Source organism: Bufo gargarizans, chromosome 2 (assembly GCF_014858855.1).
Source record: "Bufo gargarizans isolate SCDJY-AF-19 chromosome 2, ASM1485885v1, whole genome shotgun sequence".
Taxonomy (NCBI): Eukaryota; Metazoa; Chordata; class Amphibia; order Anura; family Bufonidae; genus Bufo; species Bufo gargarizans.
This window is the reverse complement of record NC_058081.1, coordinates 343,042,194-343,062,064: the sequence shown is the minus strand read 5'-3', so window position 1 is coordinate 343,062,064 and position 19,871 is coordinate 343,042,194. Positions and strand designations below refer to the sequence as shown.

Below are 19,871 nucleotides of genomic sequence, written 5' to 3'. Positions count from 1 at the left end.
CCATGTTGAGGAGGAGGCCCAGAAAAGTTTTAATTTCGGAAACTTGGACTGGTTTCCACCGGAAAGGCTGGGCATAAAAGCTTCCCGGGTTAGCGGTTATAAATTGTGTGGCATACCGGTTTGTCTCTGCCACAACTAAGTCTAAGAGCTCCGCAGTCAAGAACAGCTCAAAAAATCCCAGGGCCGAACCGATCTGAGCTGTCTCAACCCGAACTCCAGACTGGGCGGTGAAAGGGGGAACTACAGGTGCGGCTGAAGTTGGGGACTGCCAATCAGGGTTTGCCAGCACCTCTGGGATTCTAGGGGCTCTACGGGCACGTCTTTGCGGTGGCTGCGACGGGGTCACTACTGCACGTGCCACCGTACCAGCTTCAACTGCCCTTCTGGTGCTCGCTACTTCACCATGTTCTACGGCAGTGCTGGTACTAGGTCCAGGAAGGGCTGGGCTGCTGGTGTATGCCTCACCACGTAATCCGACAGCACCAGCCCCACTCTGCTGCTCTTGAAGCGGATCCTGCGCAACCTGCGGTCTAGCGACACGGGGCCGGGTACGCCTGGTGCTATCAGGGACCTCAGCCTCCTCGTCCGAACTTTGGGTCAGAGAGCCACTGCTTTCTACAGGTTCGTATTCTGACCCGCTGGATTCATCAGATGAGGGTTCCCACTCCTCATCCGACTGGGTCAGAAGCCTGTAGGCCTCTTCAGAGGAATACCCCCTGTTAGACATGTGGGCAACTAAATTTAGGGGTATTCCCTGAGACTACCCAAGAAAAGAAAAGCAAGCCTGTTTTACAAATGGGAGGCTAGCGAAGTACCGGAGGCTGCTGCGGTTGATAAAAAATATCAAATCTGATTTTTTTATCGCCGCAGTGCGTGTAAAGTGAATGTGCAGCGATAAAAAAAAAAAAAATTTTTTGTCACTGCGGTGGGGCGGGCGTGGGCGAACGCACGTGTGGGCGACCGATCAGGCCTGATCGGGCAAACACTGCGTTTTGGGTGGAGGGAGAACTAAAGTGACACTAGTACTATTATAGATCTGACCGTGATCAGTCTTGATCACTTCCAGATACTATAAAAGTACAAATGCTGATTAGCGATACGCTAATCAGCGAATAACGGACTGCGGTGCGGTGGGCTGGGCGCTAACCGATCCCTAAACTACCTAACCAAGGGGCCTAAACTATACTGAAACCTAACTGTCAATACCAGTGAAAAAAAAAAGTGACAGTTTGCACTGATCACTTTTTTCCTTTCACTAGTGATTGACAGGGGTGATCAAAGGGGTGATCAAAGGGTTAATTGGGGTGATCTGGGGCTAGTATGTGGTGTAGTGGGTACTCACAGTGATGTGTGCTCCTCTGCTCCTCTGCTGGAACCAACCGACCAAAAGAAGGAGCAGAGGAGCACAGCAGCCATATAACCCCATCATATTTACTAATATGTGGGGTTAAATGGCTGCTGATTGGATTTTTTAAAAATCAGCAGCCTGCCAGCCAATGATCGTGGCCGGCAGGCTGCTGACGAAATACTCTGCTGCGAAATGCCGGCCCGCGATGCGCGGGCCGGCTGTGACGTAATCTCGCGTCTCGCGAGATGACGCGCCGATGCGTCCAGGAGGAACAAATCAACCACCTCCCGGACGCATCGGTGCGTTAGGCGGTCGGGAGGTGGTTAAAATAGCCAAGACGGGTCCGTCATGAACTCTATTGAAAGATAATGGAGGACGGATCCATTTTCTATTGTGTCAAAGAAAACAGATCCATCCCCGTTGACTTACATTGTCAGGACTGATCTGTCTTGCTCTGCATCACATCGCGGACAGAAAAACGCTGCTTGCAGCGTTATTCTGTCCACGATAGGGACACAATCAAACCGTTTTGTCCCCTTGACAATGAATGGGGACAAAACGGAAGCGGTTTCCTCCGCTATTGAGCTCCTATGACAGATCTCAATACCGGAAAGGGAAAGCGCAGGTGTGAAAGTAGCCTAAGTTTAATAGGGTCGTCATACAAACTTGAAACAGTTTGACCTTTCTCTTTGTCATTTTATTATGCTTGCCATTATTCTAATTATTACATACAGATTAAGTAATGTCACCTTTATTTTCTTTTTATTTTACCGTTTTGGTTCTGTTCTTATAACTTTGGTATAATAGTACTATTTATAATATTGTATTAATAGTGAATGAAGGCAATTCATTATTTTGTATATTGTGATAACAGACACACATTGTGTATTTTTGTACAATTTGTACTTCACTCTTAAAATCTCAATAATAATACAATGGCCACCAATATTAGGTCATGATTTCCTGTTCTGTAAACTTTTCAGTACCTATTATCACCGCAGGCAGAATTACAATGACAATTCACAGTAAGTGATCTCACTGTTTATCAGCTCCCCCTGACCCCAGCACTGGTCACAGAACATGCCTCGAAAAGTGGGTTCCTCGTCTGTCCATTGTCTCTATGGCCCAAGTAGCTGCTCTCAAAAGACAGGAAGTTTTAAAATATTTTCGGCCTAGTGGCCAGTATGAAAATTGCAGGATTCTATTTAAAGGGACACTGACAGGCCCAATTAGCATATTGAGTTATATATATCACAGTACAGGTCATATAAAGTGTATTAGAATCATGTAAGTATCCCCCCTGCCCACCTTATAAATACGGAAATATAAAGTTTTATAACCTGCTTGTCCGGTCTCCAATCTGCCCAAGGGGCGGCGTTTCATCTGAAAATGCGCCCAGCCAGCCGCTCCCAACTGCCGTTCTGAAGCGCCGCCCAGCTCATCAATATTCACGTGGCTGGGCGGCGGCTACAACTCTCCAGGTCACGATCCTGCGCATGGGCAATCGAATCCTCCTGGCATCGTTCGTGTGTAATCTTCTGCGCCCCGCCGTGGTTAGATTGCGCCTGCGTACACACCCTGCCTGCGTCCCCGAGCCTCTGCCTCATGCGCCAGACACTGTTCATAGCAGCAGCGCTTCAGGCGCATGAGGCTCGGGGACGCAGGCAGGGTGTGTACGCAGGCGCGATCTAACCACGGCGGGGCGCAGGCGCAGAAGATTACACACGAACGATGCCAGGAGGATTCGATTGCCCATGCGCAGGATCGTGACCTGGAGAGTTGTAGCCGCCGCCCAGCGAAGTGAATATTGATGAGCTGGGCGGGGCTTCAGAACGGCAGTTGGGAGCGGCTGGCTGGGCGCATTTTCAGATGAAACGCCGCCCCTTGGGCAGATTGGAGACCGGACAAGCAGGTTATAAAACTTTATAACTCCGTATTTATAAGGTGGGCAGGGGGGATACTCACATGATTCTAATACACTTTATATGACCTGTACTGTGATATATATAACTCAATATGCTAATTGGGCCTGTCAGTGTCCCTTTAATGTTTTTAAATACAGGGTGAAGCTAAAGTCTGGACACACCATTTTAACTGTAATTGACCTCCAGTGTGTGAATGTATTAATTGGTAGGGAGGCTGCATTATTTGGCGGTGGAAACATTTTCGGCTGCCATTTTAAAATCTGCCATATTGAATTCAGCTCAGGTTTTTCCAGTGGAAAAAGGGTTATGTGATATATAAACTGTTCACACATTGGAAGTCAGTTTTCAGTGCAGTTGACCCCTATCTGCACAGTAAAATGGTAGGCCAACTAAACAATGACCAACAGGCCAACTAAACAATGACATCAGCTAGACATAAGATCAGGTCATGTGACTCCTGGCATTTGGTTAATATTGTCAAGGTAGTTAATAGATGATTAGCAATTTATTCGCCTGTGCAGCAGAAGATATACAGTATTAGGCTACTTTCACACTTGCGTTTGGTGCGGATCCGTCATGGATTTGCACAGACGGATCCGCACCGATAATACAACCGCATGCATCCGTTCAGAATGGATCCGTTTGTATTAACTTTAACATTGCCAAAACGGATCGTCTTGAACACCATTGAGAGTAAAAGGGGGGGGGGGGGGGGGTTTGGATCCGTTTTGCATTGCCTCAGTGAAAACGGATCCGTCCCCATTGACTTACATTGTGTGTCAGGACGGATCCGTTTGCCTCTGCATCGTCAGGCAGACACTAAAGCGCTGCAAGAAGCATTTTAGTGTCTGCCTCTAGAGCAGAATGGTGACTGATCGGAGGCAAACTGATGCATTCTGAGCGGATCCTTATCCATTCAGAATGCATTAGGGCAAAACTGATCAGTTTTGGACCGCTTGTGAGAGCCCTGAAACGGATCTCACAAACGGAAACCAAAACGCCAGTGTGAAAGTAGCCTTACTACCTAGGAATCGACCGATCTAGATTTTTCTTTTTAGAGCCGATACCTATAACCTGTGAACTTTCAGGCCGAAAGCCCATAACTTTAACCGATATTCTGTTTCATTTTTGAAAAAAACAAAACAAATTTCTGTTACGGCGTTCACCACATTTTTAAAAAAATATATTTTAATAGTTTGGACTTTTCGGACGTGGCAATATGTGATATGTTTATTTATTTATAATTTTTTTGTAAAATTGGGAAAGGGGGTGATTTATACTTAATATTTTTTGTTTTACTTTTTGTTTAATAACTTTCCCCCCTTAGGGGCTAGAAACTGGGATCTTTTGATCCCTTGTCCTGTGGGCGTCTCCTTCTCCTAGGCTGCAGCGCTGGCCAATCGAAGCGCACAGCTCACAGCCTGGGAGGTTTTTTTCTCCCAAGCTGTGAGCTGTGCGCTGTGATTGGCCAGCGCTGCAGCCTAGGAGAAGGAGACGCCCACAGGACAAGGGAAGACCCGCCTACTATAACTTAAGGAGCAAAGCTACCGGAGCCTATAACGGGAGAACGGAGCGGCGCCCGGGGATAATAGTAAGTGCAGTGAGATCCCCGGGCGCCGCTCTATATGGCAGCATACTCAGTTCACATAGTTTATACAAGTGAAAGGTCCTCTTTAATACTGGCACTTTAGGGGGCAGTGGGAGAGGATGGCACAGTGGCACTATGATACTGGCACATGGAGGGGGGGAGGAGAGAGGCACTTGATACTGGCACATTAGGGGGCAGGGGGAGAGGATGGCACAGTGGCACTATGATACTGGCACATGGAGGGGGGAGGAGAGAGGCACTTGATACTGGCACATTAGGGGGCAGGGGGAGAGGATGGCACTATGATACTGGCACATGGAGGGGGGGAGGAGAGAGGCACTTGATACTGGCCCATTAGGGGGCAGGGGGAGAGGATGGCCCTATGATATTGGCACATGGGGGGGGGGCAAGAAATGGACATGAATCATGAGGGGCAGAAATGTGAAATTGGGGGGGGGGCGCCAAAAGGTAGATTCGCTACCGGCCCTGGATAGGTGTATAGTGTGAATCCAGCACAGTAGTGCAGCAGAGCTGTATGCGACAGAGGCATGTATAATGTGCACAGCACAGCTGTGTATGTAAAATGTGTAACACAGTGATATATAATGTGCCACTAAGAGCTGTGTGTGTAGCAGAGCTGTGTATGTAAAATGTGCAAAAAACCTGATGCTCTCAAAAAGAGCAAGCAATATAAAACATTGTAGTTTGATACCTTTTACCCCTTAAAGACCGGGCCCATTTTCATTTTTACATTAGCCATAATCTTTTTATTTTTCATTCACATAGTCATATGAGGGCTTTTTTTGTGTGGGACAAGATGCATTTTTTAAATGTCGCCACTTAATTTGCTATGTCTTGTATCAGAAAGCAGGAAAAAAATAAATTCCGCCAAGGTTTTTGAGGTTTTGACATCATGGCGTTCACTAAAAATGACGTCTTTATTCTGCGGCTCAATACGATACAAAACTTGTATAGTTTTTATTTGGTCTAATTACTTAAAAAAATTACTTTTCTATATTTCGGTCTATGTGAGGGCTTGTTTTTGTGTAACGATCAGTAGTTTTCTCGGGGGGGAGGGGGCCCCATACAAAAATTTGCTTATTAAAGATTGTGTAGGGTTTGGCTGGAGGCGGGGCATGGAGGCGGGACAAGGGTGGGGCTTGCAGCAGAACATGGGTGGGGCCTGTAAGGGGGCTCTTGATTTATTTTGCCCGGGGGCCCTGAAGGTTCTCAGTCCGCCCTGTTCACTTCTATGGGACTGCTCCTTTCTATACACTTATAAACAGAGCTGTCCCATATAAGTGAATGGGGAAGCCATACTTGTAATTACACCTGCTCACCGCTGCAATTGCTTTGGCCTGCAGGTTTTCAAACAGCTGATCTGCCGGGTTGTCTTAAGTCGGACCCCCGCCGATCTGATATTGATGAGCTATCCTGAGGAAGTCTTTCCTGCTCTAGGTGGTGCCTAAATATGAAAAGCAATGATTAAATTGAAGTCTATGGTAAATTATTTTCTGGTTGTGAATATGCCCCTGAGGGGTAATACATCTGATCAGAGCGCATCTTCTAATACATTTCATTTTAAAAAGGTTCATATTTTAGCATTCCGTGTTGCTAATAATCTATTGTTGTCTTGGGTCGTTATTTTTACTGTACCATTCTGATGGTCTGATTTTCACTTTATTCCCTTTAGATATGGAACGCAGTGACGGGGACCCTGATACAGAATTATGATGAACATTCGGAGGTGGTCAGCTGCTGCCAGTTCACCAATGGAGGCTCTCCTACTCTCCTTGCCACATGTTCTCATGACTGCTTGCTCAAAGTATGACAACCTTTTTTTTTTTTTTCCTCTTATACTTCACATTGTAATTATTATTACTTCAGTTTATGTTTGGCGTTTTTATTTTTAGCTAAGTGGAAAGAATAGCGCTGCCATTTTGGACAGGCATATTTTCGCGTGTTTTTCCAGTAATTGCTATGCGAGCTCATTGGGGCAGAAAGTAATGGCTCTGTAATTACTATACACTTATGTTGTCTGTAAGGCAATGCAGAAATAATTACTATTAGTCTGCTTGATCTTGAAATATCAAAGGATTTTCAGCAGTAACTATCACTTGTTAAGGCGAACCGAGCTTTCTGTGGTACAGGTGTTTTAATGCCAACCAATACAAAACTAGCATTAAGAACAGATTAAGTGAAATTAATTACAATAATATATCTATTATTTCCTGATTGCTAAAAGGGAAAAATCTATAAAAGCATAACGGTATAATTACTTTATGAATTCCTCCTTTGCTGCTATTGGTATGTTTAAAGGGGTTTTCTGGGACCCAGCGGATCCTGCAATGCCACCTTAATTACACATATAAAATCACTTACCACATATATAATATACTTACCACTCCAAAGTATGTGTCAATCGGCCTCCCAGGACCCTAGTCACGTGACACTTCTCTTTTGAAATTCATTGCTCCAATTGCTATACTAGATTCTCCTCTGCATAGCAGCTCAGGGGGGATGTCCTGCTGCAGCTATCCCTATCACAGCTCAAGAGAATGTGCCCCTTCTGCTGCAGCTCTCTCACTATCACAGCTCAAGAGGAGTGACCTTTCTGCTGCAGCTCTCTCCCTATCACAGCTCAAGAGGAGTGACCTTTCTGCTGCAGCTCTCTCCCTATCACAGCTCAAGAGGAGTGACCTTTCTGCTGCAGCTCTCTCCCTATCACAGCTCAAGAGGAGTGACCTTTCTGCTGCAGCTCTCTCCCTATCACAGCTCAAGAGGAGTGACCTTTCTGCTGCAGCTCTCTCCCTATCACAGCTCAAGAGGAGTGACCTTTCTGCTGCAGCTCTCTCCCTATCACAGCTCAAGAGGAGTGACCTTTCTGCTGCAGCTCTCTCCCTATCACAGCTCAAGAGAAGTGACCTTTCTGCTGCAGCTCTCTCCCTATCACAGCTCAAGAGGAGTGACCTTTCTGCTGCAGCTCTCTCCCTATCACAGCTCAAGAGGAGTGACCTTTCTGCTGCAGCTCTCTCCCTATCACAGCTCAAGAGGAGTGACCTTTCTGCTGCAGCTCTCTCCCTATCACAGCTCAAGAGAAGTGACCTTTCTGCTGCAGCTCTCTCCCTATCACAGCTCAAGAGGAGTGACCTTTCTGCTGCAGCTCTCTCCCTATCACCGCTCAAGAGGAGTGACCTTTCTGCTGCAGCTCTCTCCCTATCACAGCTCAAGAGGAGTGACCTTTCTGCTGCAGCTCTCTCCCTATCACAGCTCAAGAGGAGTGACCTTTCTGCTGCAGCTCTCTCCCTATCACAGCTCAAGAGGAGTGACCTTTCTGCTGCAGCTCTCTCCCTGTACCTGTCACATTTTCTAAAAAATAAATAAGGCTGATGGCAGTGGAAGGATACAACTGAGTATGTGCGACCACCTGAGTAGGAGGATATGCACATTACTGTGCAGATTAAACACCAGGGGGGTGCCATTATAATAAAGTGAAGAGAATATCTCGCAACTGGAGCATTTTTGTAGCATAAATTTAAACTAAAAAAGTAAGTAGCTTTTCAGTCAGTAGTGGCATCTGTATGTATGTACTGTTAACAGGGCATTGGAATATAAATCTATAGTGTTTGAAAACTGTATTTCCCATTGATTTGAATGGATAGTGAATATCATTTCTTCACTGTTCTCGGGGGGCCAGGCATCCCTATTGTTGGAATTTTCCCAATAATCTATTTAATATGCTAAAAAAAAAACTTCATGGGAAAGCTGAGATACAGACTCCTGCTTATAGACTCCTAAAAAACTGTGAGAATATGTGCTATGTGATTGTAGATGCCACGTTTTTTTGGTGGCCAACCTTCATGAGCCTGGAGCAGCAGCAGGCTAAAGCGGTCTTAGTGCACGTGGCCATACAATGTAAATGTATTTCTAGTCGTTTTATTACATTTTTACACATCACATTCTATGTATGTTTGGATATAAATGAATTAGAAATATGTGAATGAAGCCCCTGTAACACTTTTCTGTTTGAATGTACACAGCTGTGGGACCTTAGTAAGAAGCATTGTAAGAACACCCTTTTTGGCCACGGAGACTATGTCAACCATTGCAGGTTTTCACCAGATGACAAGTATTTGGCAAGCTGTTCTATGGATGGCACATTAAAGGTGAGTTTTATTTTAGTGTTATGGACGAAATATAACTTTGTTTTTTTGCTCATAAGTTATGTAAAACGCAGCGGCATTGCCAAATAATGCAGTTGATTTCATACATGGGTAAGGCTTTGTTCACATCACCGTTCAGCCTTTCCATTCTCCTGCTCCGTTTAGGAGCAGGAGAACGCAGGAGAACGGAAAGAATGGATTTGGCACATAACTGAGCCAAACGGAGCCCTTAGGACCCCATAGATTATAATGGGGTCCGTTCTGTTTCCTCTCAGTCGCATGCCTGACTTTTGTCTCCGCTTCAAAATCATCTTCTGAGCGGAAACATAACGAACCCCATTATGGTCTATGGGGTCCTTAGGGCTCGGTTTGGCTCAGTTATGTGCCTTCTCCATCCTTTCCGTTCTCCTGCTCCGTTTAGGAGTAGGAGAACGGAAAGGCTGAACAGTGATGTGAACGAAGCCTTACGCTTGTCTTGTTAAGTTTCACATCAATTTTCTTAAAGGCTCATGCACACGAACATATATTTTTTTGTCCGTTCCTTTTTCCTTGCGGCCCGTAGGTGGAACCATTCATTTCCATGGGGCCACAAAAAAAATAGACATGACTCTTTGTGCATTCCATATCCGTATGTTGTCCACAAGTCCGTTCTGCAAAATAATAGAACATATCCTGTTCTTGGCTGTTTTGCGGAAAATGAAAGGCATTGTTTTAATGTGGACTGCAAAATACATACGGCTGTGTACATGAGCCCTAATTCTGTTGCTTTTTAACACTTTAGAATTTTCTACATTCTGTTCACCACTAGTGATGAGCGACAGGGGTCATATTTGAATGCGCGATATTTCGCAAATATTTTGTAGAATATTCGGCGAATATTTGCGAAATCGAATATTCGTTATATTCTACTTTTTTTTTTTACTCGAAAAATCGGCAATGTAATGATTGCGCAATATGCGAATATTACGCGATCAATACAGGCGTGGGTCAAAAAGGAGTATATAGCACTATATTCGATATAGTGCTATATATTCGTTTTTTAGAATATTCGTCATTTTTTTCCATCTGAAGTCATGATTTCTCCCTGCTTAAGTTGCTTGACAAGGAACTTAAGCAGGGAGGAATCATGACTTCATATGGAAAAAAATGACGAATATTCAAAAAAAACTAATCTATAGCACTATATTGAATATAGTGCTATATATTCCTTTTTGACCCACGCCTGTATTCGCATATTACGCGATCATTACATTGCCGATTTTTCTAGTAAAAAAATAAAAAGACTAATATTCGAAAAACAAATTATATAGCACTATATTCAAAATATTAGCGAATTCTCAAAGTTGTGATATTCGAGATAAATATTCATAATTCGAATATTCGCGCTCAATACTATTCACCACCTTTGATAAACTTGGACCCTGTGTCCAACATGGATAAAATAATGGGCAGTGCGAGAGTGATAAACTTGGATCCCACACTGGCGCTTTCAAGTATAATTGCTGCCACATGGCCAAGTCAAGTGCAATCGGAGGAAGGTCCACATAGCTTATTATTGAAAGAAGTGCTTACTCCTTGCAGTTTGTTAATGGCTGTGCAGTTTCCCGATAGACCATGTGGTCAAAACTGGCCATTAGCAAGCTGCATGGACCCACAGCTTGGCCATGCAACAACTGATGCTACATCTGACATCACCATAATAGTTACTTTTTACCACCATCAGTAGTCTCCACCTACAGGCTAGAGGTATGTACACAAATGTGACAGTAGTGTATTTATCAACCTATTGGATTAGCAGCCAAGATCATGTGAAGGTAGCCATTTTGTAAGTCAAAGAGCAGAATGGGCTTTTATGGACTATAGCTAGATTATACCAAACTAAAAAGGCCAATAGGAAGGCGGTGTGCTACTTTGTCTCCTTTCGGCTTGAATTGGCTTTTGCTGGAGGTTGCATTGATCCAGATCCTGTAAAAACAGAAATGACGATTCCAGTTTGCACCGAGCCTAATGGCGGATTTCCCAATGATTGGCCTGTGTAAATGCGCTGCCGATCACCTGATGATTGAGCAAAAAATGCTTGTTAATCGGGTGAAATGAACTTTCATGCAGCACATTACTCCATCGTTTCTGGACAACAGATTGTGCTGTGTGAACAGTGATCTGCTGCCCACAAACAATGAATCTGTATGAGGACCAGTGATGGCAGTAGCCATCACACACGCCCATACAGTGGAAGTGATAACTGCATGTAAATGGAGCTCTTTCCTCCCCTGACAAGCAGGCAATTATCACAAAGGAATGGTACCTTCCCAATAATTGCCTGCTTGCTCAACGTGTCTAAATGCCCTGTAAACCAGACTTTGTGAGTTATGAAGCAATGGAAAGTAGATTGGACTATAATTTTAGTGCTTATCAGAGCAATTAAGATGCCGAACGTTAGTGACTTAGGACTGTATTAGACCTGCAGATAGTTGGCCAGATCATTGCTAACAAACGTTTATAGGAACACACGTTAGCAATGATCTGCCTTTTTAAAAGTGCTGCCAATTAGCAAACGCTTGTTCTTTGGGCAATCGCAATATTTAAGCAGGCTAAAAATTCATTCATTGCCTGCTGCAGATTGTGCCGTCTGATCACGGTCTGCTGCCGGCATATAATGATTTTGTATGGGGACAAGCGATGGCATTAGCAATCAGTCCTTCCCATACTGTGGAGGAGATTGCTGTATGTAATAACAGTGGTCTCCTCCACTGATGAACAGGCGATTGTCAGGAAGGAAAGGTTCCTTCCCGACAATCACCAGCCTCATCTGCTGGTCTGATACAGGCCTTACTGATACAATATTTTATTTCCCCTTCCATAGCTCTGGGATGTATCATCTGCTAATGAGTTCAAGACCATTGATGTTGCAGTGTCTTTCCAAGAAAATGATGAATCTCAGTTTCTGCTGAAATGCTGTTCTTGGTCTAATGACTGCTCCAGAATTATGGTGACCGCACGTAATCGCCTTTATGTAAGTGCTTATTCACACACGGCAACCCAGGTGTTACACAGTTGCTATTAGCATCTTTAGGCCATGTTTTAGAAGGCCATATACACACACTGCGAGAGTTGAAATCTAAGGATGTTGCAGATTTTGCTGTGGATTCTATCCCTTGTATGCCTTGTGTTGAAATACATGGTAAAATCGTGTGTGGAAAAAATCTGCAGTGTGGAAACATGACCTTTTAGGGTGCATTCACACATCCATATGTATTTTGCAGTCTGCGAAACGCGGATCCACAAAAAATATGAATGACATCCGTGTGATGTCCGTGTTGCATCCGTTTTTTTTTTTTTGCGAACCGATTGTAACAATGCCTATCCGTGTCTGCATAACAGACAAGAATAGGACATATTCTATCTTTTTTGCGGGTCTGCGGAACGGACATATGGATGCGGACAGCACACAGTGTGCTGTCTGCATTTTTTGTGGCCCGTTGAAATTAATGGGTTTGTATCTGATCTGAAAAAAATGGGGATCTGATGTGGAGCAAAAATACTGTTGTGTGAATGGGGCCTTAGACTAATTTCAGACGAACGTGTCCACTGGGGGAAACGAGCACGGTGTGAGACTTTGTTTTCCTGTTATGGACACTGCTCCTGTGACATGAGTGCATAGCATTATAATGATTTATAATGCTGTGTGTCTCTGCCCGACATCTGCTGTAATGATTTGTACTGACGGCATCATGTGAATACAGATCATTGCAGGGGAGATCAAACCGAGGCACACCACATTATAAATCATTAAAATGGCGTGCACTCATGTGACAGGAGCAGTGTCCATAATAGAAAAAATCGCGCTCCCACACAGAGCCTATTTAATGCAGTGGACACTCGTCTGAAATTGGCCATACGGTATGTGTTCATGGGACAATTACAGTGAAGACAACAAATCCACCACATTTTACAGTGTCAGCAAAGTGGATGAGCTTTTAGGAAATCTCATCCACATTTTGCAGAAAGAATCTGCAGCGTAAATTGACCTGCGGTGCAAATTTTAAATCTAAAGCATGTCAATTTATGTTTTCCACCGCAAATTGCACTTTTTGCTATGCATCATATAAAATCGGCAGCAAAATCTGGGACAAATCCTCGGCAGAAAAATCAACCATGTGGCTGTGCCCTTACAAAGACTCCAGTCTACCCCTATGTCTGTTACTGTGTCTGTGTTTTATGTGTTGAATTTTTCCCAATGACTTTAAAGGCTATGTACACCTTTGAAGGCAAATTTTTATTTATGATTGCTTTTTTAACATTTTCAGCTAAAAATTTTTTTTTTCTATTGGTCTTTATTAAAGATGACCTTTCACCTCTCCTGTCCTGTCAGTTTTAATAACTATTTGCATTCCCTGTGAAATAATAATTCTGTAACATCTATTCTTATGCCTCTATGATGTGCCATTCCTCTGTTATTTCCACTTCAAGTTATGATATCAGCTTGCAGTAAAGGTACAGATGAGAGTTACCAGTTGAGGGTGTGTCCCTGCACATAGCAGCACTGATTGGATAGAGTCAGACACGCCCACTACTGCTAACACCCAGCAATGCCTTTACTGCAGACTGCTGGCAATTTATTTGTAAACTTCTAGCAGGAATAATACAGGAATGGAACAACACGGAGTCGTAAGAACAGATGTTCCAGAATTGTTATCACATGGGAAATGCAAGTAGTTACTAAAACAGTCATGTCAGGAGAGGTGACAGGATCTCTTTCAAAATATTAGGCCGTTCTGTCACAAAGGGTTAACGGTTTGTCTAGTTGTGTGAATCGTACATTTCACTTTCACTTTGTGTGGGTCATCTAATAATCCTTATCTCTAATTTACTAACAGGTCATAAACACTTATTTAAAGGGAACCAGTCATCAGCTTTATGCTGCCCTCACTCAGAGCAGTGTAAAGTAGTGACAGAAATGCTGATTTCCGCGGTGTGTCACTCATCAGCTAAAAGTAAGTGGTTGCTGAGAACCAGCATCATAATCAGGCCTTGAAAAGAGTCAAATCTACCTGAGAAGAGTCAGAGTTATTCATAAATATTTACAAGTGGTCCATAAGACCAATAATGCCTTTTTGTTTTATATGCCAATTCCTGCTTTTAAAACATAACATTTATTAGTCTTATGGACCACTTGTAAATAATTAAAGTTTTGAGGTGCCTCTACATATGCCATGGGTGAGCAATAGTTGGTATTTAGAGGTTTTTCATAAGCTCCTGCTCTCCCCGCCCACGTGCTGATGATTGACAGTTTTCTTTTAGGGAGAAAACTAAAGAGAAGACTGTCAATCATCAGCAGATGAGCAGGGAGAGTAGGAGCTTATGAATAACTGACTCTTCTCCGGTAGATTTGACTCTTTTCAAGGCCTGGGGTGCAATGATTATGGTGCTGGTTCTTGTCAACCAGTTACTTTTAGCTCATGAGTGACACCGCGCTGAAATCAGCACGACGGTCAGTACTTTATGCCGTCCTCAGTGAGTTTAGCATAAAATTGATGACAGGTTCCCCTTAAGCCGCATTCTTATCAGTTAGATAAGGATTGAGCTATAACGAGTGTTTATAATGTCAGAGAGCAGAGATAAGGAGCCCGTCAGATTAGTTAGCTGACAGAAGAGAGAGAAAATTCAGATCCTTTTATTAGAGCATCTAAGCTCTGTACAGAAAAAAAGGTCCCATTTAAAAAAAGTTTTTAGCTCAAAATGAGAACAATGCAATAATAAAAAAATTGCCCCAAAGGTGTACATAGCTTTTAATTTGAATTGTTACTTGTGGCTCTGTTATGTGTGGTGGTGCTGCTAGGGAACTGGACAATTGCCAGATTTTCCCATCTTTGGGTTTCCAGCAGTGGAACATTTCTGTGGTCAGCTTATCGTCATTTGATCCTTGTAATGAAAAGTGAATAACTCCAGAGGACAGCTACTTATAATTTTCATATATTGTGTTTTCATGATAAAATGCGTCATGCACAAATAACCCTGTATGTTTTCAACACAGATTTTTGATGTAGAAAGCAGTGATCTTGTGTCTGAGATTGAAGCGTGTGAACAGAGCACTATACTGTATTGTGACTTCTGCACAACAAATCAGATTGTAGCAATGGCACTGTCACATTATGTTGTCCAGGTAATGTATCTGTTCTTTCCACATTTGTTCATGTGATGTTTTCTAAAACCTTGCATTAGTTTACATTTTCCTGCATGATATATGATTGTAAACTCCTCTGCTATGTATGAATGACTATGAGCTGCTTTATAGCATATATCAATATGGGCATATTCTACAGTTTTCAAGCCAGCATCTGGATCTGATGACTTTTGTAATTGCATATAATTAAAAATTTTGCATAGCTACTGAGTTATTCACAAAAATTTATCTGTATAGCGCCACCTGCTGTTTGTTTTTCCTATTTCTTTGACCTGCTCACTGAGGTGGCTGCACATGCTCAGTTTCATCCTTCAGCTGCCTCCTGCGGAGACACGCCCCCTGAGCTGTGATAGGGAGAGCGTAGACACGCCCCCTGAGCTGTGATAGGGAGAGCGTAGACACGCCCCCTGAGCTGTGATAGGGAGAGCGTAGACACGCCCCCTGAGCTGTGATAGGGAGAGCGTAGACACGCCTCCTGAGCTGTGATAGGTAGAACATGGACACGCCTCCTGAGCTGCAGCAGAAAAGACACTCCCCTTGAGCTGTCAGCTTAATATAAACCTAGCAGAGCATTGAATGGGGGAGATCTCTGGATCCATGTGAGGTACAGGGCTAGTTCTAGTTTTGTTAGAAACAGGTTGCTATGTACTATATGATGTTTGATTTTAATTTTTTTAAATTACTCATGGGATAACCCCTTTAAGAGCTCCTTATTCATATATAATGTAACATTTCTGTATTATCTGGCATTATGGACTAAGCATTTTGTACATACTTGCCTAAATATATAAATGTACAGATTTATCTAAATCTTGCATCAGCCGACATGCAGCTCATGACCCTGATTCTGGTGATCAGTGGGTGTCCCAGTGATCAGACATTTATCACCTGGTCTGTAGGTAGGTAATAAATGTTTATTGTAGGACTTTAAGTACTTAAAGGATTTTTCTAGCACAATTTCAAATTTTTATTTATTTATTTGGGGGGGGGGGGGCAGAATGGGTTAAGAAAAAACAAGAGAGGTCACACTCACCCCACCAATTCCCCAAATGTCAGACAATTCCTTACCACAGCGGTAACCTAACTCAGCCAGGCATGTCTTGCGTGTCGAGCAAAGATGAGGAAGTGCAGATCAGCGGGTACCTGGTAAGCATCAGCAGGGAAGCGGTAAAGCTTTTTTTTATCATTCTGCTAGACAACCCTTTTAATATAACAGTCATTATAGATTTGAAAACCATAGTAAAATGTACATGTGATTCTAGAGAGTGGAGTTGGCTTTAGAGAAGATAAAGGAGACACAAATGCATTTGAATAAAGCTGTTATAACCAGATTCACACTACATTCAGAATCTACAAAGTTATGTAACCTTTTCATGTGCTAGAATTTGATATTTAGCGTTCTGTTATTGCTGAAAAAACTTTCCCATTTGTCATTTGATTTTCTAGCTGTGGGATATAGACTCCAGTACAAAAATAGCTGACTTCAATGCACATTTAAGTTGGGTCCACTGTGTCAAATTTTTTCCAGAAGGGTCTTCGTTCTTGACATCTTCAGATGACCAGACAGTGAAGGTATGTGAGGAAATGTTGGTTAATTTATGTTTATATGGTCATGTGTAAAAGGAGAAAACATTTTAGAATAGTTTTTCTTGATTTAGGGTATGTCATTTTTTAAAGGGGTTATCAAAGATCCTGAAAAAGATGGTGAACGGCCTGGCATATTAAGTTAATAAAATAAAAATAAAAACACCTGCATCTGGGCTGATCATCCCAGTTCTTGCTCTACTCCATCCCATTAATTCACACACTATGCCCGGCCACCCACCAATTTTTTTTTATTTTTTTTTTTCAGTTTCTCGGACAACCCCTTTAAATAACATTCTATTTCCAGATGACTTGCATGCAGATATTAGGGGTATGCATGTAAAAAACTAATATTCTAGTTCCAATAAGTTTGATGCTTCAAAATAAAGTAACAGATATTATTGGGATACTTTAAAAAGCATTTTACCAGATGGGTGATAAATACGAAAGGGGTTAGCCAAAAAAAAAAAAGCAGCATGCAATATTTTTGTCAGTTTTTCTTCGAAGACTCATTTATTGAAATGAATGGGTCCCGAATTAAAACAGACACACTAGCATGCCATCCAGACGTCCATATACATCCATGTTTTGTAGAAGGGAAATTGGAACGTCCAGTGTGTTACTGGCTTTGGAATGATGCTATGATGAGACTACTACGATGTCTCTTTGTTGAGACAAATCCTATAGAGCCTTTGTGCATTGCTCAGGCTCCAAACAAACAAACAAGAATTGTAGAAAATCATCTGCTGGCAAGTAAGTGCCATGCAATTAGGTCACCTCTCTAAAAATATACTCCATTATACAGTTCTCTTTTTTTTTTTTTTTTTGGTTTGTTTTTTTAAATAGCTTTGGGAAACAAATAAAGTGTGCAAGCCCTCAGGCACAATCCTGAAGAGTGAATTTGATGTGGTGTTTAGTGGCGATGAAGTGACTGTTTTGGCCCCTGACAAGGAAGATCGGTTACTGGTGAGTAGATTGTACAATTACATATATATATATATATATATATATATATATATATATATATATATATATATATATATATATATATATACCATATATAGGAAATATAGTTAAATACCGTTTTAGGTAAGTACTTGGCACTCTATGATTGCCTTTCCTTTGTCTAACCTCTTACATGGCTTGGTTTTCATGGACTGTGCCATCTGAGGGGTTAAACTGCTGGGCCTGGAGATAGTTCCTATCCCATAAGTAAGAGCTGGGTGCCCACGATATCGCTGCGCTAAGAGGGTAAACATTGTTATATACTTGTGCCTCCGTTTTTATTTTCAAGATCTTTGCATGTAATTAGTGAGTGGAAACCTGCCATGAACATGATCAGGATAGGTTTTCAGTCTTTGGAGGTGAACGAGAATGTTTTCATTAACTGACAGCAAGCAGGAACTAAAGTGAACCTGTCTGCAGAGTTCTGGACTACACTATGATGTTATACTGCTTGTAAATGCCTTTTAAAAATACTCTTAACATAGATGCTACTTGTACAGTTATGCGCAGTCAAACAAAGAGCTCCATCTTCGGCTTTATCTGTATACTGCACATATTTGGGGTACAACAAAGGATGATGACTGGTGTGCTGACACTGCCAATAAGCCGCAAATCCAAATGCAGTGTCCTGTGGGAGGGTACAAGTAGTGTTGACATCTGACACCCCTGGATGTCGGTCATGTTTGATAGGACAGTGTGATTCCTCTTTCCTCCACCGCCCATGACTATTTACATATAGAAAGTGCATAAATTTAATTGAATTATTCTCCCTCATTAACAATTGTAACATATTGTCAAGGTACCTTCTGTGACAGAGGTTAGAAGATCGGAGAGACTGACTGCAAGTGAGGTTAACTGACAGTCTCTTGATTCTCAGTGTTGTTGTTTGGTAATGACCACACCTTGTCAGGTGCAGCCCGTGGTCATTATTGAATTCCCTACTTAGTTTGGTCTGACACTTCATACCATGCGGTTAATATTCTCTGCTTGGATTTGAAGGGGTTGGTGTGTGGACCATACCTGTGTTCCTGCTCCTCCATTTTCTATAAGAGAGGTTGCACTCAGGGCCGGCGCTACCTGTAAGGCGACCTAGGCAGGCGCCTAGGGCGCAATTGAGTAGGTTTTAAAAAAAAAAACGTTGGTTATGTGATCGTGCCACAAGTGTTTTTATTTTATTTATTTTTTTAAGTCCGGTTGCCGCGTCTATGTATGTGCACCGCCCGGGCGCAGCCTGAAGAGAGGGACTGACAGGAGGGAAGCTCCTCTAATGTAGCGTGGCTGAGCTCTGTTCGGTCCGCGGTACAGGAGCTTTTGCTTCCTGTACCGCGGACCGAACAGAGCTCGGCTACGCTACATTAGAGGTGGGGGGGGAATGAGAGTGACAAGGGGGAGGGGGGAGGAAGGAGAGTGACAAGGGGGAGGGGGGAGGAAGGAGAGTGACAAGGGGGAGGGGGGAGGAAGGAGAGTGACAAGGGGGAGGGGGGAGGGAATGAGAGTGACAAGGGAGTGGGGGAGGGAATGAGAGTGACAAGGGAGTGGGGGAGGGAATGAGAGTGACAAGGGAGTGGGGGAGGGAATGAGAGTGACAAGGGAGGGGGGGAGGGAATGAGAGTGACAAGGGAGTGGGGGAGGGAATGAGAGTGACAAGGGAGGGGGGGAATGAGAGTGATAAGGGAGGGGGGGAAGAGAGTGACAAAAAAGCGTTGGTTATGTGATCCTGCCGCAATTTTTTTTTTAAGTCCGGCATTTTGCGGACCGCACATCGCCGGCACTAATAGAATATGCCTATTCTTGTCCACAATTGCGGACACGAATAGGGCATGTTCTATTTTATTCGGGAACGGAAATGCGGCCCCATAGAAATAAATGGGTCCGCAATTCCTTTACGCAAAATGCGGAACGGAATTGCGGATGTGTGAATGGAGCCTAAAGGAGCACTATAGTGCCAGGAAAACAAACTTATTTTCCTGGCACTATATAGTTGTTAGGAGTGGGGCACCCTCGTGTCCCCCTCCCACTGGGCTGAAGGGGTTAAAACCCCTTTAGCCACTTACCCTTCTCCAGCGCCGGCACT

General features: G+C 43.2%; 1 protein-coding gene across 1 annotated transcript in view; it reads left to right on the top strand.

Moving 5' to 3' along the window:
• APAF1 (apoptotic peptidase activating factor 1) overlaps window positions 1–19,871 on the top strand; it is an 83,733-nt gene that overhangs the window by 47,938 nt on the left and 15,924 nt on the right. Inside the window, exons 15-20 of the mRNA XM_044280632.1 lie at window positions 6,555–6,686; window positions 8,902–9,027; window positions 11,888–12,037; window positions 15,059–15,187; window positions 16,655–16,780; window positions 17,639–17,758. Coding sequence (XP_044136567.1) covers window positions 6,555–6,686; window positions 8,902–9,027; window positions 11,888–12,037; window positions 15,059–15,187; window positions 16,655–16,780; window positions 17,639–17,758 — 783 coding nt within the window. The remainder of the gene's footprint in view (window positions 1–6,554; window positions 6,687–8,901; window positions 9,028–11,887; window positions 12,038–15,058; window positions 15,188–16,654; window positions 16,781–17,638; window positions 17,759–19,871) is intronic.